The sequence below is a fragment of the Melospiza melodia genome, chromosome W, assembly GCF_035770615.1.
Source record: "Melospiza melodia melodia isolate bMelMel2 chromosome W, bMelMel2.pri, whole genome shotgun sequence".
Classification (NCBI taxonomy): domain Eukaryota; kingdom Metazoa; phylum Chordata; class Aves; order Passeriformes; family Passerellidae; genus Melospiza; species Melospiza melodia.
In genome coordinates, this window is record NC_086225.1 from 9369536 (window position 1) to 9393842 (window position 24307).

The 24307-nt window shown below is 44.1% G+C and overlaps 2 protein-coding genes and 1 long non-coding RNA gene across 4 annotated transcripts in view; 1 reads left to right on the forward strand and 2 right to left on the reverse strand.

Moving 5' to 3' along the window:
- LOC134431450 (ubiquitin-associated protein 2-like) overlaps window positions 1-5321 on the forward strand; it is a 176335-nt gene extending 171014 nt beyond the window's left edge. For both annotated transcript variants that reach the window (XM_063179461.1, XM_063179463.1), the window contains exons 23-27: window positions 1048-1147; window positions 1231-1338; window positions 2787-2854; window positions 3566-3754; window positions 5229-5321. In XM_063179461.1, the coding sequence (XP_063035531.1) occupies window positions 1048-1147; window positions 1231-1338; window positions 2787-2854; window positions 3566-3754; window positions 5229-5321 (558 nt within the window). The remainder of the gene's footprint in view (window positions 1-1047; window positions 1148-1230; window positions 1339-2786; window positions 2855-3565; window positions 3755-5228) is intronic.
- A 1300-nt stretch (window positions 5322-6621) lies between these two features.
- The window catches only part of LOC134431491 (uncharacterized), a 449031-nt gene continuing 431345 nt past the window's right edge, over window positions 6622-24307 (reverse strand). Inside the window, exon 2 of the long non-coding RNA XR_010030994.1 lies at window positions 6622-6977. This is a non-coding gene — a long non-coding RNA (uncharacterized LOC134431491). The remainder of the gene's footprint in view (window positions 6978-24307) is intronic.
- Window positions 11990-24307, reverse strand: part of LOC134431413 (ubiquitin-conjugating enzyme E2 R2-like) — a 35627-nt gene continuing 23309 nt past the window's right edge. Inside the window, exons 2-4 of the mRNA XM_063179429.1 lie at window positions 21145-21242; window positions 13634-13768; window positions 11990-12209 (exon numbers count right to left, since the gene is read on the reverse strand). Of these exons, the coding sequence (XP_063035499.1) occupies window positions 11990-12209; window positions 13634-13768; window positions 21145-21242 (453 nt within the window). The remainder of the gene's footprint in view (window positions 12210-13633; window positions 13769-21144; window positions 21243-24307) is intronic.

Here is a 24307-nt window from a genome sequence, read left to right on the forward strand (position 1 = left end):
CTATGAATAGCACACTCTGCAGAATCATATCTATAAACAATGGTTACAGAAAGAGAGATAATTATTTTCTCTAATTTTCTCACAGCTTCCCAGGAAAATCCTGGGACAGCTATGTCTCTCTCTGTTCAGAGGATATGTGATTACCACACTGAACACATGCCAGTGTGTGCACAGGTGGCCAAGAAGGCCAATGGCCTTCTGGCCTGTATCAGCAATAGTGTGGCCAGCAGGACCAGGGCAGTGATCATTCCCCTGTAATGAGCACTGGTGAGGCCACACCTCGAATCCTGTGTTGAATTCTTGGCTCGTCACTACAAGAAAGATATTGAGGTGGTGGTGTCCAGAGAAGGGCAACAGAGCTGGGGAAGGGTCTAGAGACTAAGTCCTATGAGGAGCTGCTGAGGGAGCTGGGGATGTTTAGCCTGTAGAAAAGGAGGCTCAGGGCAGACCTTCTCACTCTCTATAATTCCCTGACAGGAGAGTGCAGCCAGGTGGAGGTCAGGCTCTGCTCCCAGGGAACAAGGGTCAGGACAAGAGGAAATAGCCTCAAGCTGTGCCAGAAGAGGTTCAGGTTGGACATCAGGAAGAATTTCTTCACAGAAAGGGTGATTAAGCATTTGAATGGATTGCCCAGGGAGGTGGTGGAGTCATCATCCCTGGAAGTGTTCAAGAAATTATTGGACGGGGCACTTAGTGTCATAGTTTAGCTGACAAGGTGGTGTTCAGTTGAAGGTTAGACTTGATCTTAGCGGTCTTTTCCAACCTTAATGATTCTATTATTCTAAAGAAATACACAGCCTGTTTTGAGAGAGGGCTGTGATGTAATCGGGGGGCAGCTCTGGCAGAAAACTTGGAGCTTGCATAAAGCGACTACAGCAATTTACTTCTGGAAGCATGAATGCCATGTCCCATGTCAGCCCAGTGCTCCCAACTCCAGATTGAATTTCCCACAAGGTGAAGGTGCCTTCTCCACTAGATGGCAGAGGAACCTTGTGTTTTGTGTGCCATTCTCTGGTGAACAGTCTTTTGTTTCCTTCCTTTGTCCAGGTACCTCCAACATCTGCTAAACAGCATGGAGTCAACCTGAACACCACGTCGACTCCTTTTCAGCAAGGGAGTGGCTATGGGCAGCATGGCTATGGGGCAGGTATGCTTACCACTGTGCTTTTCACATGCATATCTGTAGAGCTGTTTGCTCACTGTAACACCTTGTCTTGTACACACTGGCAGGCTATGATGACTTAACACAGGGAACAGCAGCTGGAGATTACAGCAAAGGAGGCTACAGTGGGTCATCTCAAGCACAAAACAAATCTGCTGGCACTGGACCTGGGAAAGGTAACATGAAACATGAGGTTGCTTGAGTGGGATTTAGTAGGGCCAACTCCCAGTGCTGTGCAGTCAACACAGCAGCCAGCTCTAAACAGGGTCACGATCCAAGCTGTTCGTCCATCTCACATATACAAAATGCTTTTTTAATGGCCCAAGTGTTCCTTCTAAACATCATGGCTGAACTTTGCATAAGGATTTGTGTGGCTGATGTGCAGCTTTGTCCACAATTATACATGGGAGAAATGGTAAGCTGTTTCCTCTGCTGAAGTTTTCTTTGCTGAAGAATATAGTGATCCTGCAACAGTGCTGTGTTTTTGAAGCCTAAGCAGTTGGATGCTGTTGCTGAAATTGTCCTCTGCCAAATGAAGACTAAATTGGATTTCTTGGCAGTCACTTGAGGTAGCCGTGTGTTAGGGTTGAACAGGGCAATTCACAGGTCTCTGGGCTGTTTGGCTTCTGTCTGTACACCCTGTAAGTCATCACTTTCTTTTGTGCCTGAAAATGTTTCCTTTGTGACTGTAAAGGCTGAATAATTTATATAGCTCATATGAAAGCTTTATTCTGCTCATGCTGGTTAGACCTGAGAAGTGTATACTTAGCTGCTTAGCACTAACTAGTTCATCCTTGGACTTCAGAAAGTACCAAGCATTTGCTGTGTGTTTGAAATGCTGTGTTCAGCCAAGAGCTGATCACGCTCTCGCTCTCATCTGTAGAGGAGCAATACAAAAAGGAGCAATGTCCTTGGAAGGGAACAACCATAAAGCAGTGCACACCCTCTGAGCCCAGTCCTCTGATTCACTGGACAAAGGAACAGCTAGTTTTATTCTGAACCAAGTGAAATGATTAGAGACAGTCTTTATAAGACGGAATAAGTGGCTGGTTTGAAAATCACCTTGCTGGTGAGTGTTCCTGAGCCTGATATGGCACCAGACTGTCTAGATGGAAGGCAGCCTGAATCAGTGATATTAATTTTCTCTGGGCAGAGGAACATTGCAGACCTCACCCTTCTGCAGGATGTAAAAGGACAAGGGTTCAAATGTGTAGCAGATGCTGAATCTCATTGCTCAGTGCAATCCTAGGGGAAAGCTGTCTTTTTGTGAGCTCAAATGAGTGTTTGATGCAGCAAACTGCTGCCTGGTGAAGTGCGTTTAAATCCAAGTGGTAACCACTGGGTTGTGAATGTGGGTGATTTATTCCAGTTGACTGTTTTCCTGCTTTGCAGTGGGAGTGAGGAACCGTAACCATTTCTTCTGTTCCCATGTGCAGTGCTGTGGGTCTGACAGCATGGAGAACCCCACTGGGTGGGCCAGCAGCAGCAGCAGGGTGTGGGGTGCAGTGGTTGCAGACGAAGGTGCATCCACTGAGGCTGTCAGAGGTGCTGGGAGCAAAGCATGGGGCTCATGCTAGGTGATGGTTGACTTTCCCATTGTTGGTGGCTGCTTTTTGTTTTCCAGGTGTTTCTGTGACCTCAAGTAACAAGGGTGTGCCTGATATCAGTGGCTCAGTCTATAGCAAGACTCAGGTGAGCAATGCTGGACTCTCCTCCCCTGTGCTCTTGAGGCCTGACCGATGGATCCCCTTGTGGAGGAGGTTGGGGTCATTCCCAAGCCACTTGGTTCTCAGAGTCAACAGGCTGTGGCATTTCTTATGCTGGCTGTTTGCTTTTGGAGAGGAGTCTCACTCTCTGTCCCACTGCTCCTGATGGCAGCTGTTGGCATAGGTGTGGGCACTCTACGCTGCCCATGCTGCCCCACATGTGCTGTGTCCTGGTTGCAAATGAAGTGTGATGGCACTAATGTCTTTGGTCAAAATATCCCTCAAAGCAAGTGAGTCAAGAGGCTGGGTTGAGCTTTGGTCAGGGGGAAAAAAATCTTATTGCAAGTGGTTCTTCTGCTTTTGTAATTTCAGCCTGAGACCCCATAATGTGTGAAGGACTGATTTCAGGCAACTGCTGCCATCCCATGTCCCACTGAATAAAAAGAGGTCAGGGAAAAAAGGAGCATAGTAGCTGTGGAAATAAAAATGAAATGTTGGAATAATTATTTCAGAAGAATGGATGACAAAAGGAGCTGAAGCTCATCTGCTGAAGTGCTTGCAGGTGTAGCTTGGCTTGCTCTGTGGGGGTTGAGGAAAGTTTCAGGTGATGTGTGTTTGGGCCACTCTTGTTCATGTTTGGTCACCATGGGGCTGCTCACACAAGTCTCTGATGCTGTCCCCCTCGCCTCCTGTGCAGACATTTGACAAACAGGGATTCCATGCTGGCACACCACCTTCTTTTAGCCTACCCTCTGCTCTCGGATCAACTGGGCTGAACCCTGGTGCTGCCCCAGGTTATGCTCCAGCCCCATTTCTCCATATCCTCCCTGCACATCAGCAGCCTCATTCCCAGATGCTGCATCACCACCTTCAGCAAGATGGGCAGGTGAGTCAGCCCCTTCATCATCTTCAGTGTGCCTGAGGGCAGATTCCTAGCAAGGGCTTGGGGGTTTTTGCTTCCTTGTGGTTTTTGCTTTGCTCATTGGGAAAGGGCCTTGACAGCAATTGTAGACTGACAGACTCAATACTGTTGGCCATCTTGGGGAGGGAATCTCATGATGTTCAACAAGGGGAAATGCCAAGTCCTGCCCCTGGGGAGAAACAACCCCATGCACCAGTATATGCTGGGGGCCAAAGCAGCTTGGCAGAATAGGCCCTGGGCATCCTGGTGGACACCAAGTTAACCATGAGCCAGCACTATGCCCTTGCTGCAAAGGCATTCTGGGCTGCATTAGCAGGAGTGCTGCCAGAAGGTTAAGGGAGGTGATCCTTCCCCTCTGCTCAGCACTGGTGAGTCCCATGTCCAGTTCTGGGCTCCCTAGTACAAGACAAACACCGATGTATTGGAGAGTCCAACAAAGGGCCACAAGGATGATGAAAGGACTGGGTCATCTCTTATCTGTAAAGGCTGAGAGAGCTTGGACTGTTCCTCCTGGAGAGGAGAAGGCTCAGGGGAGATCTCATCAATATATGTATGTATATATATATATAAGTACCTGAAGGGAAGGTGCAAAGAAGATGGAGCCAGGCTCTTTTCAGTGGTTCCCAGTGACAGGACCAGAGGCAATGGGTACAGGCTGAAACACAGGAGGTTCCTTCTGAACATCAGGAAGCATTTTTTTATTGGGATGGTTACCAAGCATGGCACAGGTTGCCCAGGGAGGTTGTGGAGTCTCCATCCTTGGAGTTATCTGGACATAGGTCTGAACAACCCTGCTTGAGCAGAAGGATTGGGCAAGAAACCTTGAGAGGTCCCTGCCAGCCTCAGCCAGGCTGTGATTCTGTGAAGAGGCCATCCTGATGTGGGGCATGGAGAGATGGGCTGTGAGGTGTGAAGCCCAGGCAAGTGTTGATGTCCCCTGGCTGTGGCAGAAGAGCAAGATGTGAACACTTGTACTGTAATTCTGGCAGGGAAATCATCCCCTTGCAGGTTGCATGTTAATTCCAATTTCTGGTTTGGTTTTACCAGCCCATGTGTTTCCTTACTATAAATGTTCCCCAAAAAAAATGTTCTGCCTTGGAATCAAGAAACAGGAAATTACTTCTGTTTCTTAATGTGTGTCGTCTTTGGCTGGTGTACTGCTTCTGTTCACCTTGGGAGAGTTCCTTTGTTGTCCCCAGTCCTGCTCCTCTTCTTCCTTGTCATTAAACCTGAATGGGAGGTAGTGGGATGGTGGTCCTTGCTCTTCTGTTTGGTTTCTCTGTGACTGTCCTGGATTGCAGGATGTAGAGATGTTGCAGAGCAGAAACAGATCTGTCCGGGGGGAAAGCATCACTGTGTTGGTGGAAGCTCCTCTGCTTATGTATGGACAGGCTTGTCTTCCTAGTAGTGTTGGTGCTCATGTCTCCTTTCTTTCTAGGGTGGATCTGGCCAACGCAATCAACCCAGCACCATGCAGCAAAAGTCTCAGGCTACCAAAACCTATGGTACTTCTCCATACTGGACAAACTAAATCCAAAACTGGGGAGGGGGGAGAGAATGAAAGGAGAGGAGGCAAAAAAAAAAAAAAAAAAGAGAAAAATAAAAAGCTGACCCCCATTCCTAGAATTATTAGGAGAAATTACTGCTCAGCCAAACATCTGTGGGGGAGAACTGCAGCCAGGCAGCCATTCTCAGTGTGACTTGCCTGCTTCCTCTTGAAGTTGCTGTTGTATGTAATATATTCATATATGTATTTGTAAATGCAATAGAGGCTAAATGTTGTTTTCTGCATCTTGCAGCCTGTTTTATTTTCTTTGTAGGGAAACTTATTATTATGAATTTCCCATCTGCATCAGATAGATCATCCTTCCTTGGTTTTTTAAGCTTTATAACTGTCAAAAGACAAACTGTGCCTTTTTTTTTTTTTTTTTTTTTTTTTTTGAGCTGGAGCCCATTTATTTAATGCAATTCTAAATTCAGGCAAATAAGACCTGCTTCCCCCCCCGCAAAAAAAAAAAAAAAAAGTAATCAAGATGTGTCCTGTTTATTTGATTTCTGCCCTCAGCCCTTCAATATAGCTTACTTGAAAGAGATAAAAAACAGGCTGGGGTAAGGGAAAAAAAAGTTTTGTGGGTCCTTCCTCTTTCTTTCATGTCCTCATTCCTTCCTGCTGTGGAAGATGAACTCTTGTGGGCAGTTTGTTCACTGTGGTCCTGAGCTGCACTCTCACCTTTTTATTTTTCACTTTTTTTAATAATAAAGGCCTTTTTTGTTTGGGGGGAAGGGGAGGCTGTGGTTGTGTGTTTTAGTATTGGGTTGGGGTTTTTCTGTTTCTCTAGCAAGAGACTTTAAATGGCTCAGTGGGTCCTGCAACTTGCTTTCTATCATTAGAGGCAAAAACTATGTAGCGGTTTCTTAAATTAAAGTATAAGCTGTGTCTTGTACCTCTTTTTGCCTTGAGCCACCCTGCCCAGAAAAGACACAGCTACTTGATGGAAACTTTACCTGTCCCTCCCCACTTTTTTCTAAAACAATACCCTGGAGGCAACTCCTGGTCTTTCTTGTCCTACACCAGTGCAGTGAATGTTTTAGGAGTTGTATTTCTTTTTAACTCTCCCTCCAACTAATAAATTTTTGAGTGTATCACTAGTGTTTGTATTTTCAAAGGCCTCAAGCAGTTTTGCTTTTACAGCCTGTCCCTTTCTACCTCCTCCTGCTGGGAAGGTGTCAGGGTTTGACGCTGGCACAAGGCCAAATGCCCCCATGAAAATACACCTTCTCTGGTGTCTGCTGTGAGATTTTGACTAGGAATAAACAAAGCAGGCTCTCACTTGAAAAAAAAGAAAAGTTTATTAACTAAACTACAAAAACAATTACTAAACTACACACAAAAGAAAAAAAAGAAAACACAAGGAAAATGAAAACCTCACAAAAACACTCTCCTCCTCCTCCCCCCTAACTTCCCAATACAATACATCTTCCAAAATCACCAGTTCTGGGTCCAGCACCACCCTTTAGAATGCTCAACTTTCAATTCCTCAAGAGGAGAGGGAGTCCTTCCATGTGTCGTGGTGGCCTTTTCCGTCCTTGTTCCGGTGCTCTCACCACCAAACAAGAATCAGGGCTGCTTCCAGGGTTGTCTTTTTAAGGATGCTTTGTCCAGTTCCAGAAAAGCACAGTATCTCACCTTCCCACCTTTGGGACATCTGTCCCCCCCATATTTTATATACCCCCTGGGGCCGAGGGGTACCCACACTGAATCTTCTTTGGCTTTGGGACATTTCTCCCCCTGGACTCAGTCTCTGTATCACACGGAAACATGGCTCTGTCCATGGCTACACAAAAGAGTCCAGCATAAAATGCCACTCCCTCTTCTCCATTCTTCCAACATCTCTCACTCTCTTTCTCTCTGGTCCAGACCTTCATCACTCGTCTAGGAAGGGTTAATGTTCTGTAAGGTTTTCATTGTCCAAGAAGGGTTAAAACTCCTCCGAGCGGCTGGACTCCTGGCTGCACCCCCCCCATCTCCTCAGCCGGGCTGCCTGCTGCCAGCACATGTTTACTAAATTTCCAGATAACGACCACAAACACAGACTGCACTCTCTCTCTCTGTCTGTCTCCAAGGGGGGGGGGGGGGGGGAACAGGCTGCCCATTGCCCATTGCTTCCCGGCATTTCTTTACTTCTTCCTTCCACCCTTGGGGGGGGCTAGGCCTACCTCTCCCGGGCCGGGCCGCATGGCTTTTCCCCTCCCCCCGCCCAGCCAGCAACTGGGCCGGGGGAGAGACCCAACTCCTTCCCGCCGGAAATCCAAAGAGAAACTGCCAGGGGGAGAGCCCTGCTTTTACCCTGTGTTCTCAGAGGTGGATCCAATGCCTAGTGGTTGGGCCAGATGGCAATATTCAAATCTGAGCACCCATTGGCCCTATCCACAGCATCCCAGAAATCCTGTTTCCGGGTCAAAAACCATGACAGAAGGTAAGAGCAAGAGATAGATATGCTGGGGATGCTGAATACTGTGACAAAGGTGAGCACACCTTGGTACTGAAAGCTCATAGGCAGCTGCATTGGGTTGGTATCCTGGGCAGCACCCTGACTTCTGCCACAAGCATCATGTTCTGCACTTGCTGTGCTCTGTCTGAGGCCCTGTGGAACAGCTGGGAATGTTAAGGAGGGAGCACAGCAAGACTATCCTTCCTTGCTTTGCCCATGAAGTCCAGGGCCTCCATCAGGAGGAAGGTCTGTGGTGAGGTTCAATAAAGCGAAGTGCTCGGTCCTGCACTCGGAATACAACAATCTGTTTCTGCAGGCTGGAGACTTACTGCCTCCCTTCCCTCCCCTTGCAAGCCTAAACAGGATGTTTTCCCCTTATCGTCAGCTCCAACAGGGCTCTTCTGTGGGAATTTTCTCTTTAAGTCTCTGTTCCACAGTGATGGTAGAACCAAGGTTGCTCTGCTGCACTTGGCCATCAAGGAAATGGAGAAAAAAAAACCCCAACCACTGCACAGGGGGCAGCCAGGTTTGTCCAGTGACAGGGCAGCGTGGAGTGTTTGTCCTGGTTTTGGTACAACACCTGCTAGATCAAGAAGCTACTGTCAGCTCAAGGCAGGCAGGAGCTACAAGCAGGCCTGATCCCAGTCAGAAGGCCCAGACAGCACTGTCTCATTCCCCAACATGGAGACTCCTCTAGGAAGTCAGCTCTGCAATGCCATAACCACTCCTCTAGCATGGCTGTGAAGCAGAAACATTCAGGCCCCAAACACATTTGACTCGGCCGTTGCTGTGCTGCAAACAATGTTGTATAGCAAATACAACACCTGTACATGTGTCCTGCTAATTTCAGCACTGCAAAAACAGATACTTCTCCACTCTTGAGCCTGGAGGGAACAGCATGAGCCAGGCAGGGTAAGCACCCTGAAGGGGTGGTTGGCAGTGATTACCTCAATTCCTCTGCCGATTTTCTGCATGAAGTCAAAGCACCTTGCCCCAGAAAACTGGCCACCAGCAGCACCCCAACCCCATGCCAGCATCACCATTACTCCAAGTCCTTGCATCCTGCTGCAGTCATATACCATTAACAGTCTTCTCCCTGGTCTCCTCTTTGCTGACTTAAGATGAGTAAATAAATATAACAGCAAATCTCATGGCTTTTTGCCAAATTGCTTTTCCAAATCAGTTTGTTCTTTAAGGTATAGACAGCTGTCAAACAGCAGCTTTAGTTTTCCAATAACCTTGTAGATTATTTATGTACATGTATAGGTATTGATACTGGAGCACCACTGAATTTGTGAACAGCTGTTATTCAAAGCTTTAAGTAACCCATGCAAATAGACTAACTCAATTAACAGGGAAGTAAAAGTACTGGCATATTTTCATTTCACATTTTTATTAATAGATGTGCAGAAAAGACAAAACATAACTACTGAAGAGGAAGACAATACAAAAATGCATCAGTTAATTGTTTCTGGTAAATTATACTGAAAAAAAAAGGAAACCATCTGGGATTTCAGCTAAGAAAACTACTAAGAAATGTAGTGTACCCTGCTGGTTTCAGAATTGTTCAAAACTGTAAAACTATTTGAAAGGGCAGGTAGTTGCTAATGTAAACACTAATATTGGCTGAGATGAGAAAAAGGTTAAGAAAAAAACAATACAAAGATCAGGTAAACATTTTTCCACAATTTCTTAAATAGGTAAAAAAAGCTCAAAAAAAAAAACAAAAAACACCACCAAAACAAACCCAAAACCCAAACATAATACCCTCATTTCAGTTTATATCTCAAAAAATGAAACCAGAAAGTCAACAAGCAATGACACTGAACAGGACAGTGGGGAAGAGAAATTAGTTTGGTTATGGTCAGAGCTCTCAAAATACATTGCTTTCTGTCTTTAAAAAGGTTAACATGAGATAATGCATCTTACAACACCAAGCTTGAAAATACAACTCACTGGAGAGCATACAGTGAACAGTGAAGACAGTCAAAAATACAAGGGAAATCCTGAAAGCTGCAGTATCATTTCAAACCAAGTCAGCACAGCCAGTGTTGCCATACTCTGTTCCTTCATGCCCCCAACAGCCCCTAAAAGCTGGAGGCTGATGTTCCTGGCCCAGTGTGGCCTTGAGACCAGTCTTGCATCAAGTGCCAGAGGCCCATTTACCAACACCAGCATCACTCTCCCAGGGCTGGTGTGAAGCTGGGAGCTGAGGGGGAGGCCCACTGCTGGCTCCAAAAAGCACCAGGGGCTGTTAGTCCTTGATGGAAGAATGACCTGAAGGAGCCCTTGTGGGACACTTGAGGAGGGTTCCAGCTGCCTCCCCAGGTAAAAAGCAAGCAGGAGAGCAGACCATCACAGAACACACTGGGGACAAGGTATTACCACTTGGGCTGCCTTCATTCTGCTGAGGACACACTAGCACAAGCTGGGGCAGAGGGACAGGGACTGTCCTTGCTGCAGCAAACCCCAGCCAAGCAACATTCTGATAACTTTAAACAGAGCCCCACAGGCCTTCCCCTCCTCTCCCTCCAGGCAATACACTTTAAACTTGCTCACTCTCATCTTGCTCCTTGCTTCCCACCGAGCTGATCACAGAACAAAGTTTACTCCCACCAAAGTACCTCTTGAGGGACTGCAGCTGGTGATGTATCATTAAAACCACCAAGCTATACCAAATGCCTGACCCTGCAGTTCTTATCAGGGTGACTGCCTCTTGTGAGAACAGAGGGTCTCGCCCAAGCAGGGCCAGCACCTCTGATCTGCTCCTGGGGCTGCCAGGGCTCAGCACAGAAGGGCAGGGCTGGCTGCCAATCCATGTGAAAGGTGAATTCAGGGAACTGCACTACAGCTGAACTACAGCACACTGCAATGGGGTGAGGGTGCTGAGGGCCCTAAGCTCTGCCAAGAGCTCCCAAAATAATACAGGAGGCTGAGCTCAGGGCATCAGCTGAAGCATACTCCTAAATAGGCTGTCAAACCCTGATTGCTGGCTTTCTTTTTCAGCCTGAAAGCACTGTGTACCCTTCTCTTTGTGGGGCTACACACATCCATCTGTGCCCCAGCCAGCCAGGCAGGAGAGAGCCCAGCACCCATCCATCTCTCTGCCCTATGTCCCAGAAGCCACTGCAGGCACAGGAACAGCCTGGCTGCCCCAGGGAGCTTTATCTTCTGCCAACCCCACAGAGCTACAGCAGAGCTGCATTTACCAGCAGGTGACCTACATAAGCAACAGAAAGAAGGCTCAGGCCAGCACTGGACTTGGGCTGCAGGAGGCAAGGGCTACTAGCAAGCACTGGAGAAGGAGACTCTCCCACTGCCAAAAAGAAGTTCAGGATGAATGCTGGCCCACTGGGCAGTGGGATACACTTCTGTTTTCCTCCCACAGTAGAGGGGCAGCTAACAGCAGATCCCAGAAGAATGGCTAAATGAAACTTTTTCGACCCAGACCTAGTCTGAAAAAAATAATGCAACCCAGGGCTCAGTTGTACAGATGTGAAGTGTTAAGTGTTTATTGTAGGGTTCATATCACAAGCCTTTTTCAGAGACAAAGCTGATTGTGCCCTCTGGGGATCCAGGGGCCAGCTACTTCCTAATTTGATCAGGCTAAACAGATTCCTGTACCTTTCAGTAACATCCCATCAAGCTCAACACACAGTAGCTTTACACTTTCCACCCCACACCTTATAAAGGAAAAGCCACCACCACAAGGCTAAACAAATGTACACACGCTATTATTATAAATGGAGCAGCTAAACCCTGGCAATTTGCTTTGTGTGGATTTTTTTCTTCCCAGTAAATGCAGTACTTGAGCTCCTGAAAATTCGTCTTCCAGTGGGTTTGTTCCAGCTTTAAATACATTAAACATCTCAATGCAAGACTGTATTTAATTCAAGAATCTAAACACAAGCAAACATGTTTCACTGTGAGCATTTTGTAGAAGTGAAAAAGGGAATTTCTTTTTAAAAAAGAAATCATAATACAGTGATGAAAGGGTTAAGAATGCAAGAATTCAGACATTCTGTGGAGGGTCTCTAAGAGGTCCATAAAAAAGGAGCAAACAGATCCATACAACAGGAGACAGCAGGAGACAGGTTTTTTTAAACCCCCCCCCCCCCACTATGTTTTTGCTGGACTCCTGCTAGGTTACCACTGCTCCCTTCTGGCCTGAGTTGACAGGGCAGTACAGGGCCATAGAGGGAGCAGGTCACGACTCCTCATTGCCAGAATCATCATCATCGTAACAGTCGGCATCCTCTTCCTCCTCATCTTCGTCATCAATGTCATCATCATACAAGTCGTCATAAAGCAAATCTGAACTGTTGTCATTGGAAGGCACTTTAGTTTTGATGCAGTATTCTGCCAGTGTAGTGGGGACCTTCACGCCATCCTTCTCTGCCTCAGCTTTGGTAGCCAAAACCTGTTTCCTGTGGGGAGGAGGACACAGCAACATGAGCAAGGCCGTGTACTGGCAGCAGTGTGGCTCAACTCCCCACCTCCCAACCACCCCCTGCCCAGCCCTCCTGGCAGCTCAGTCAGAAGAGCTAATGTTTGGCTGAAGCACCACAAGCATCACTAGAAACAGATTTAGTTCCTGCAGCCCCAAGCTTGGGAGCACTCCAAGGGTGTTTGCAGCACACACACACTCAGCAACATATGAAATCAATTATTCTACAGGACTCTGTATTAGAGATCTGCCAGAACTCAAAGCAAATTCCATTACATTTTTTACAGAAGGGATAGTCACAGATTTCCTAAGATCACTTAGGAAATGTCATCCAGAGATGCTATCCACAGCCACTCTCTACCACTAATGACTCTACCCTAACATGCTCAAAACTCTAATTCCCACGAGCATTTGTCAGCTCTGAGCTCCCCCTGGAGGGTAAGAGCAGGTGGCTGCACTCTGAGATGCAGCTGTAACCCCAACACTGACCAAGGATAGCAGGAAACAAGTGTTTCCCTTTGCTCCAGGATGGGCTCTGGTTGGTGCCTCAGTAGTATTTGAGCTGCAAACTGTTGCTGCCTCCCAGCAGGGAGAGGAGCAGATGGCAGCCTGTTCCTTTACTCCCACCCACGTGCTCAGTCTGCCATACTCTTTATGGAGTACATCCAGCTGAAGCCAATGCAGCTGGAGGGGACTAAAATAACCTCCCAGCAAGGCTCTTTGCACAGCCCAGGACAGTGACTGACTGCCCTGCGTAGCTCCAACCAGGGGTATATCCAGCTAGCAGTCAAGGTATACCCGGTCTTGCCCCAGGCAAGCATGACAGCAGTCCCACTGCAGTATGGGCTGCCCATTTTCACTCCACAGCAATCTTGGCTCAAGTTTACATCTCCCTACAGCACCTGATGAACCACGAATTTCTCAGAAAAGGACAGTCATGACTAAACAGCGCTTCCAGCTAATCAAACCCAGCTGTGCAAGCACTTGCCAAATCCTACTGATACTCCTTCAAATTGGAGGGACAAGATTATGATTCATGAGTGAATTAAGCACAGAACTAGTAGCATGAAGGCAGTTTGAATCACATCTCAAGCAATGCAAGCAGTCCTCAAAGGTACACAGGGACTTAGACTAGAATTTACTAGCAGCTTTAGACTAGAATTTACTAGCAGCTAATAGGTTTTGCAGAGTATCGTGCCAGATTAGTCTGAAAAAGAAAAATACAAAGACACAAGTTTGCACCATTTCTGTCCAGAAGAATGAACTTGGAATAAAGCTGTAAAATTCATTTTGAAAGGAGCAACCACAGTGAGAAGCTGATTTTAGCAAATTCTGAAATCAGCCTATTTCATAGGATTCAAAGCAGGAGGCCAGTAGCACAGCATCACACAGAGCAAAGTTTACCTTATTATTTCAGCATACTCCTTGTCTTTTCCTTTACTGTCCCTCCATTTCCTGAACATGACTGATGCATCCACGTTGGCAGGAGAGAATGTGTTGGGCTCATTAAGCAAAGAGATTACACTCAGTAAGATAGTCCTGAAACAGGTAATCACAACAGCAAAGTCAGAGCTAACACATTCACGGATTCTGGATGCTGACAATTTCTTTGGGTAATGCATCAGAAACATGTTTAAAGTCAAAACTTATGAATAATTAAGGATATCTAAGTGTAGTGAGTTGATGTTGGCTAGATGCCAGGCACCCACCAAAGCTGCTCTCACTCCCCTCTGCAACTGTACAAGGGAGAGAAAATATAATGAAGGGTTCATGGGTTGAGATAAAGGCAGGGAGAGATCACTCACCAAATACCATCACGGGCGAAACAGACTTGAATTGGGGATATTAATTGAATTTATTACTAACAAAATGAGAGCAGGATAATGAGAAGTAAAATAAGACCTTAATAAAACACCTTCCCTCCATCCCACCCTCCTTCCCAGCTCTACCTCCTCCCCCCAGCAGCACAGGGAGATGGGAATGGGGGTTATGGTCAGTTCACATTGTTTCTGCCACTGCTCAGGGACAGGAGTCCTTCCCCTGCTCCAATGCGGAGTCCCTCCCACAGGAGACAGTCCTCTACAAACCTCTCCAACATGAGTCCATCCCACAGACAGTTCTCCAGCTCCAGTGTGGGTCCCTTTCCATGGGGTGCCGTCATTCAGGCACCACTTGCTCCAGTGTGGCTCCCCCATGGGATCACAAGTCCTACCAGGAAACCTGCTCCAACATGGGCTCCTTTCTCTCCATGGGTTTGAAGGTCCCTACCAGTAACCTGCTCCAGCACAGGCCTCCCACAGGTTCACAACTCCCTCTCAGGCATCCCTCCGCTCCAGCATGGGGTCCTCCATGATGGAAGGGGACAGCTGCTTCATTATGGTCTTCACCATGGGCTGCAGGGGATTCTTGGCTCTGGTGCCTGGAGCACCTCCTGCCCCCCTTCTCCACTGACCTTGGTGTCTGCAGAGCTGTTCCTCTGACGTTCTCACCCCACTCTGGCTGCAATTACAACTGCGTAGTCACTTTTTTTTCTTTCTTTTTAAATATGTTATCACAGAGGCGTTACCATCATTCCTGATTGGCCTAGCTTTGGCCAGCAGTGGGTCCATCCTGGAGCCGGCTGGTGTTGGCTCTGCTGGACATGGGGGAAGCTTCTGGCAGCTTCTCACATAAGCCATCCCTGTAGCCCCTTGCTGTCAAAACCTGGCCATGCAAACCCAATACACTAAGGACTGATGCCGTTGGGGTTTTGCCTTTTTTTTTCTATGTTTTCTATATTCTTCACATATATATTTGTAGCTGTGTAGTCTATTGTATAAGTGACTAGATTTCCCAGTACTTTTCTATGGCCTTTCCCTAGGCAGAAAGACAAAACAAATTCCAGAGCTCCAAGCCCCGGGATGTACAAGACCCCAATGCTATCTTGGTTCTTTCTGGGAACCAAGGTTGAGAACAACTCTTCGAGATACATTTCATGGACAAAGTACAACTAGTGCTGAAGGAGGGACTCATGAGAAGGGGCTTAACCTGGGGGGAAATTGCATCACCACTTGTCCTCCTAATTGGTGCTTTTTATTAATTATGCTAATTTCCTATAAAAATGTACTCACCCCTGTGGGGGGGTGGGCTTTTGTGGACATCTTTCCATAACTGCCTCTGGAAGCCTTCAAATAAAGATCCCCCTTTATATTACCTCCTTACTAAAATTATCTCGAGTTTCATTTCCAGGTTGGGAAAAAGGCAACAGGACAATAGTTGAAGTAAGAGCAAATACTTATGAACTTCAGACCTTGGTGATCAGCATAGGGAAGATGACACAATACAAACCTCAAAGACCTAATCTGATGACAGACTATCGTGTCAGTACACATTTGTGACAGGGCAGCAGGTAAAGCTTGCATCAGACCAGAATTCTGTTAATCCATACCACCCATAGATAGTGCAGGGTTGGAAACCTGCTTAGTGAGCCTGTTCTTCATGACATTCAGCCTCACAGCAGAAAGCCAGGCTCTTTGCTTATCCTGACTGATACAACCCAAAGCCATCAGATGAGGCTGCATTGCCTTCCCTACCCCACAGTGTATTAAGAGGATGGAGCTGTGGCCAGGTGTCCCTTCCCCTCAGCCTGTGTGCCAAGACTGCTGTAGCAGTACTTGAAAAATATCTGCACTGTCTTCCTCTTGCTGTACTCAACACTCAGGCAAACCGACAAGGGTCCAGCAAGATTGAACTGCTGGTACTCAGCAAAGCCAGCATGAGCCAGTCATGTAACTCCTGGCAGACAGACAGCCTTCCTGGATTTCTAGCAGCAGCCCAGAGCTAGCCATCTGCCCTGCTCTGCTGGCATTTATCAGGGACAAACACCCTTTTGCATTTCCTACAGTTCTTTGCAGTTCAGAGATTCAGCCCTTTGTTCCTCACACAGTGTCACAACCAGCACAAAACTCAACAGCAAATCCCATCAGGCAGCTCTACACACCTAGCCACCTGGCTGTAGCTACCACTGCAATAGCTTCCGGCATCTGAGGTGGTCCTGCTTTGAACAGCTTTTAATTTAAATGGAAGGGAAGAACAAGAGACAAGGAAATAAGTCTTGAATTACAGCAGTACATAGCAACTGCTTTGCAGAACATGATTAAAGGAGACTACAGCCCCAACTGTACTTGAATTGATTTAGAGGCATATTCAGAGCAATGCATGCTGAACATATCTACAAGCATATTGTTATAAATGACAATATAGTATTAGCTTTCACATTTATGTATTAGCTTTGGCATATTATTATTAATCACAAAGATTTTGATATGGTACAATTTATATTTCCTTTTAACTGCTTTTTGGTATAGTATAATCTGTCAGTTTAAGTATGCACCATATAGCTTATATAAATAGTAGTGTGATAAATATATCTTAGACTGTAGCATAATATTAAAATAGAGACTATGTGATGTTAAAATGCTTTTTCACATAACTAACTCAGAGAATGGTGTAAGATAATTAGGCAGTTCCCCACATTTTGTGGACTATCTTATCTGAAGGATAAGATAACAGGGACAAAAACCAGAACACCAAGAGAAGAATTTATTGATTGTTTGTTATCAAGGCGTGTAAAAACAGCAAGATGGAATCACAAGAAGAAATAAAATATATTTATTTAATCTACAAGATGGCATGAAGACAAATCAAAGGTTAAAACCAAGCAAAAGAATTCCTGGAACATCTTAACTCCCAGGAATGTTTGACTAATGTATAAACTCTCATGAATATGCATGTACCCCCTGTCATGTAACAATATAGAAGAACATTGTTTTAAGCTAAAGGTATGTTTTTTTGCCAATCGCCAAAAACACGACAGTACTGGATATTTGTCCCTTTTTATCCCTTATTAATCTTTTAAAAATCTCAAAGAATAAGCTCAGTTTTTCACAGAATAATTTATCTGGGACACAATTCCAGGAAACATTTGGCCATTTGGATGACGACTTTATAGGAAGGTTTTGAAACTAAACACTTACATCCAGCCAGACTGTTCAGCATAGCTATCAGGAGAGTCATATACAATTTACTCTCCAAATAATGTAATTCAGTAGGAAAGAGAACAGCAGCTATGGAAAAAGCTGTCTGGTCAGACTGGAATGTTGAGCAGAAAATAAAACATCTTTTACTTCAACTCAAGAATTCACTTAAAAGCCTTTGAATTATCAGCAATCAGGCTGCAAAGCCAGCACATCAGCTTCAGCATCATTACTGTAAAGCAAGCAAAATATCGAGAAAGCCAAGGACAGGAATTCACATCTGGATTTAGCACCCACTCTACTACAATCTATCTACTGTCTATTAGAGGTGAGACACTGTGCACTTTTCATTTCTGACCAGCACATTAGATCAGCTCCATCACTGCTCATATCCTTAAGAGCTGGCCATTCTCCTTAACTCAAACCCTGCTGCTGTGGGTAAGCAAGGTGAACAAGGTATAGTAACAGGAAGGGATCCCAGAACAGGGGATCTGACAGGACAGAAACCACAGAAAAGTTCAACCATGTGTGACTGAAAACATCCTTAGCATCACATACAAACTGCACCAGACTGGGTACAGACTGACCCTCTCCAGTATAGTTATGGATCTGTTTCTCCCTTAGATGAGGTTCTAGCATGTGGTTTCATGTGAGTTGTTTGCAAGAAGAGTAGGTATTTAAAGCCCACCTTTGCTTTCTTATATCCCCCACCCCATTCTGGGGAACAGTGTGCTCATCAGCTGGCATATCTCTTTGGGTTGTGTTTACAGTGCTGTTGTCTTCAGAGTGAGTGCCTGTCCTGGTTTAGGAATGGTATTCCCCAATTTAGTACTCCCACTAAAAGACCTTGACCTGCAGTTGGCTGCCTCTCCCCTTCGATGGGAGGCACAAAAGATCACGGGTTGAGATAAAAACAATTTACTGGAAACAGCAATGACATTAGAAAACAACAATAACAGCAACAATATAAATAACAAAAGTGTACAAAAGGGAGAGTGATCCACAGGCAAAAATGCTCACCGTGAATCCTGGGGAAAAATGAAGAAATGGTGGGCAGGTTTCCCCCTCCTGCCACACCACAGTTTTCTCCACTGGAAATCCCATCCTTCTTTTAGAAACCAAAAAGTACCCTAACCCCACACAGGCAATGATGTGAGGTGGTATAAAATAATCTCCTAGCCCTGCCCATACAGGTCCAGGCTCCACCCCCTCATTGCTACTGCAAAAAAAAATTAACTCTGTCCTGGCTGGAACCAGAACAGTTCCTCTACACGCCTTTATCAGCAGAGAGAAGCCAGTAGAGGATCAAGGAATCAGAACCGTTAACTGCATTTTTTTCTCTCCATGTATGAACAAAAGTATCAGACTTAGCCTGTACTGAAAGTTTTGTTACAGCTGAACAGTTTCTGCAAACAGCTCAATGCACTAAAGCAGCCAGAAAAAGCCAACAAAATGTTGCCACATTATATCACAGTACAAGCTGGCTTGTACTGGGCAATAATTTGGCTACCCAGCCAGTTCCATAAAACCAGTCTCTGGGTTGAAAGACAGGAACCTCAACCAATTACATTCCATCCTAAGCTGCAGGCATATCACTGGTCCAGGATCTGAGGGGCATAAAAGATCAGACCAATGGCTGACCCCGGAGTTTTGAAGTCCCTATAAAAGAAAGCTCTGAACAATAAAACACAGTTTGCTGATGACCCACCGGTGTTGTGTCGCGTGTCTGTCTCTGACCCTACGATAACAGCAAAAATGGGTATCCTCAGAAAACAAAGCAATAGTAAGATGAGGCACCACATATCAGCACAAGATACAGGTATACCAACATCTTGAATATTGTGCTGAATTCTGGCCTGTGCATCTTAAAAGACAGAGTGAGGCCAGGCTAGATGGAGAAAGGTAACTAAAATTTATCAAAGAGCCTCAACCCCATAGCCCTGCAACCACTTCCTCAGCTTTATGGGACATAAGAAAAGCAATACATTCTGCCATACAGATCACGACTGCATTCCTTCACTTCTTGATGGAAGTTTGCTATATTTACTTATGCCAGCCTCATCTAGCTCCAAGTGATGGGAAAGTCCATATTGACTGTGTTTAGAAAAAATTAATGAGCATGCTTGAAACCATTAGGTGGAGAGATGCACAAGTGCTCTCAAAGTTGAAGAATTACATTCCTCACTCCAGACACTTCAACCACAGTCATCTGTAGTAAGCGGATTTACTAAATTCAGCAGCTGACGAGAAGCCCTAGGTTACACAGGCAGTAGGCTAACAGTGAAGGACAAGTTTTTTTTTTCTGCTTGCTAATACAGCTGAGGAATGTTTTCTCTCCAAATATCACTGTTAAGATGAACATGTTCCAAGAGTAAGCACCAAAAACTGCACCATGGTAAGGGAGAGCAGAAATCAGAGAACTAGTACCATAAGAAGTTTCATGTCAATGTTTAGGGTTGTGTATTGTGAAATACTCAAAATGTGTGCGCATTATAAGCAACTAATGCCCAAAGCTGTTTTCTAACTCTAAGTTGAAGCTTGTCACCTAGTCTTAACCATATCAGATGTTTGAAAAAAACAGTTTAATAGCCATCTGAGAAGAGGGACAGGTGAATGTAGCTTAGCAATATAACAAATTAAGATAGTATTTAAGCCTATTTTTCTTTTTTATAAATCTGAACTAGAATGTGTATTTGTTACAGATGGATTGGATAACCTTTACCTCAAGCTCTAAGGATCAGATTACCAACCCTTCATGATTTCATGCAGCTAAGATACACAATTTCTCTTGGGCCCTTTTAACCTTCAAGTAGCATGCTCTAGAGGGAAGATCAGTTGTTATAATTTGCTGACTGCTACAATTCCTAGTCTCCTGCTATGTTAGCTCTAGTTCAGCACTTTGCAATGTGTGTTACAATCATATTTCAAGGGTCAAGAATCCATTGAATCCCCTTTGTTAGATCTTTGCTTTGATAGAGGCTCCTTTCAAATGAATTTTGTGAAGCCAAGTTAGATAAAAGCTGAGTTAAACTGTCAGACAATATTTTTCAAATCACTATATTCCCTCAGATGTCCTGATGTCCTTACTGGATTTACCAGTAAATAACAGATTTCAAGTTGAGGAACCAGCACCTAATAAATCTGAGAGCAAGAATAATTCTCATATGATAAAAATCTAGAGGCAATTATTTTAACCTTATTTGGATAATAAATCAGTTTAAAATGTTAGAACAGGAAGTACCTTAGAGTTTTTTCACTACATCACTTACTACTCCAGCTGCACAGGTAAACTGCTACTTGATATGAGTTTTATCAGTTCCTTATTGGCAGTGTCTTGTAATAAGAATGAAATTCAGCTGGTGTTTAAAATGAAAAAAAAAAGGACAGGTCAGCCCCAAATGCCTCTAATACTTAGTGATCCTTTGTGTCTTTTTGTCAGGAAGAAAGCTACCTGGCTAACCACTCAAGATATCACACTGCAGGACAGGAGACACACAAATACTGTAAGGCAAACAGCAGGCAGGATTATGAACAAAATTACTCCTACAGTGCAAAATACCCAAAAATATTATTTTCCACTAGTGGTATCTTGGAAGAGTTTGAAAACCCTAACTATAGGATAACAATGACCAGGGAAGGGCAGAAAATTTGAAATCAGTTGCTTTGGGAGCATGAAAGCCTGCAAACAGGACAGAATTCTCTACATTGTTACTCCATCATCAGCACACCTCAGCATCAGCACTTTAGAAAACTTCTTAAGTCTGGTTTGCACCTAGTTAAGGACCTAAAGCTCCTAAAGTCTTGAATTCTGTTCCAGAACTTTCCCAACACAGGCCATAGTCTTGGAGAGAGATCACAGGCCTTTGAGGTCACTGTTGTACATCACAAATTCACAGTTACCTGACATTTTGGGTAGGGTTCCACCTCTCGGAGGGCAGCTCTCCACTTTGCGGGTCATCTACAGGTGGGTGAAGAATTGAAATACATACATCCCCATTCTGCAAGATAGAAACAAAAGTTGAGAATAGCCTGGTTTGAGGCAGAGATTTGATTACACAACCAGGCCAGTTAACCCAAATGGAGCAAAGGGATATTCCATACCATATGGTGACACGTTGGTGTTTGTGTGTCTTAGACTTAACACACAACAGACCTCTTTTGGTCATCAGCCAAACAGCATGTTTTATTGTTCGGGGCTTGCTTTTAAAGGCAATTCAAAGCTCCCGGTTCCTAAACAGCCATTGGTCTCATCCCCATGCCTCCCACACTCTGAACCAGTCAAATGCTTGTATTTTAGGAGACTTGTTATTGGTTGAGACCTCTGTCAGTCAGCCTAGAGACTGGTTTATGGAACTGGGCTGAGTTTCTTATTTGTAAATGGATTATGTTCAGTACAAGTCAGATTGTACTGCAACATCTCACCCTTTTGTCTTTACTAAAATTGTAACTTGCTCTCTGACATCTATTTGCAAGGGTCCCTTGCAATCAGGGTGACAGAAAACAGCATGGTTTTAATTTTCATAAATTATATATTAGTGAAGCTGAAGCATTTTGGTTCAGAGTCTGTAGGCAAGAATTCAGGTTAGCATGTTACAGGCTTAAAGTTTAGGTTACAAATAATTTATCTTTAAAAATGTCCTGGATTGCCAAACAAATAGTATTCTATTTGCCATCTGTATGGCAGATGTCTTCTGTTAAGTGGACAGTTTTCCTTATCTCTTCCACAACCAATCCTCCCTCTGGGGAGACATCTGCTGATAATAGGCTTTTGAATGTCACTGTATGACTGATAAGAACTATAGCATCCCATTGTGAGATGCTCAGCTTAGAGGGAGGAGCCAAGCATTCTTTCCAGATATAATCTGGAGATTCTGGAACACCAGCATGGCCTTTTCCACTGGATTTCCCAGAGGAACAGCTGCCTCTTCCACTGGATCTTCAGAGGAAGACTACATCTTTCTACAGGATTACTGCTCCAACAGAACCACACCTGACACTCCAGGAGGACTGCAGCCACATTTCCAATTGGACTGCTAACAACACCCTGACCAACAGGGTGTCAGGTTGTGTTCTGACTCTGTCAGTGTTGATTTAGTTTACTGGATTGTTTATTTTATATTTTTATTTTCTTCTCTAATAAAGAACTGTTATTCCTGCTCCCATATTTTTGCCTGAGAGCCCCTTAATTTAAAATTTATAACAATTCGGAGGGAGGGAGTTTACATTTTTCCATTTCAAGGGAGGCTCCTGCCTTCCTTAGCAGACACCTGTCTTTCCAAACCAAGACAAAAAAGAACAAACTACTTAACTATTAAAGAAAAGTCTAACTAGTAGAAAAAACAATTTGTAAACAGAAAAATAAACTTGTAAACTTGTAAACTTTGTAAACTTGAAAAATAATTTGTAAACAAAATTGTAAGTTATATCTTAACTCTAAACTGAAATTAAAAACTTTCAAATATTCAACTCTCAAACTGTAAGAAAAAAGCAAACTTAACAGATAAAGAAATTTGTAAGCAAATAAGAGTCTCTATATGAACTGTTATTTCAGTAGTCTCAGATTTCTGAGGTAGTTATTAATTGTTCTGGTTTCACAGTTCTGTGATATCTGTTGACAGGACATTGGGTTGATGCTGTGGTTCCAAGCAGGATGTAATTCAGGCTGGATACATCAAGTAGGTGTCTAGCATGTTCCAGAGTCCATGGAAATGTATTTATCATAGGATTATTGTACTGTTATATGATTGATTGAAAGACATTATATTACCTTAGACTTAGAGAGGGGGTATACATTCACTCCAACCTTTCCTCCCCCCTTTTTTTTCTTTGTATTAATGATTAAAATTAGGATCAGAACATGGACTTTGAACAGTATTAATAAGGTACTATTACCTAGAGGGTTGCTGAGAGGTGTCTTTTTCACTATGAGGACTTGAAAGAACTCCTTCTGGACAAGGCTTTCTCATTTATCTCAAGGGGAAAAGGGTTTAGTTTTTGTAAAGTTTGTATACTAATATATTTCTTTTACCAGCCAGGTTCATGGCTTGATCAGGCCATGACTTGGTTGGGAGAGATTTTCTGTATTTTATATTTTAAAAACAAGCTTGTATTAATATCTAATGCAAGAAATTTTTAACATGAACAACTTATCAATATTTAAAGAAATATAGGTATTTAAATGTTCTAGTTACTACGGTAAAAGTGCAAGTAATATACCTTTCTTATTTTTGTTAGAGGTTAGAAATTTGTTATTGATTTAACAGGTGACTTTTAGGTTTTTTAAATGATGACATGATGATGACATGTGTCAAATTCTCAATTAAAAAAATTTGCAGCTTAAATTTGCTTATGATGTTAGTAAATTAATGTTCTATGTATTTTTTAGTGGACCTAGAATGTTAGGATGAGGATATTCTTTGAATCTTCCAGGTTGATTTAGAAACAATGCAGGCAGAAACTAGGAGTACACCAAGACTTGTTAACATACATCCTCTTTGAGACAGAGTAGCCCATACCTGAGACAGAAATGTAATATTTTCTTAATAACTTTAGCAGAATCAGCTATCACAGGCTTATCAATTTTGGTTTTAGCAAATGCAAAAAACAATAATAAATATTGTACGATGAGTTCTAGGGCATATTTAGTAAACTACTGTGTGATTTTGTAACCCTTGTGTGACAACCCTTCAATATTTTTACCGTTAGCACATGTTATTAGTTTATTAGAGTTTGTGGAATATGAGAACTTTTCTATTGTTGAAATATCAGATGGCAGGGTGGCTGTGAAGTTTCGTTGAGGTTTAAGGGGTATGAATTTGGCCTTTGTTTGCTTTTTCACTGTCCATATGTAGGGAGGTGCTGGTTTCCCACTGGACTTGATAGTGGCTCGCTCTTAGCTGCTGTAAAACGGCTGTGCCATGTGGTCAGCACCATCTTTTCAGGATGGCTTGATTGCTATTACTCCCATGGCACCACACCCCTACACGCTTCTTTCCACTGCTTTTTGCTGGGTAGGCTCCCTGCAGGGACTTTTCCCACGCTCTGCTTCTTGATTTGGTGTCTG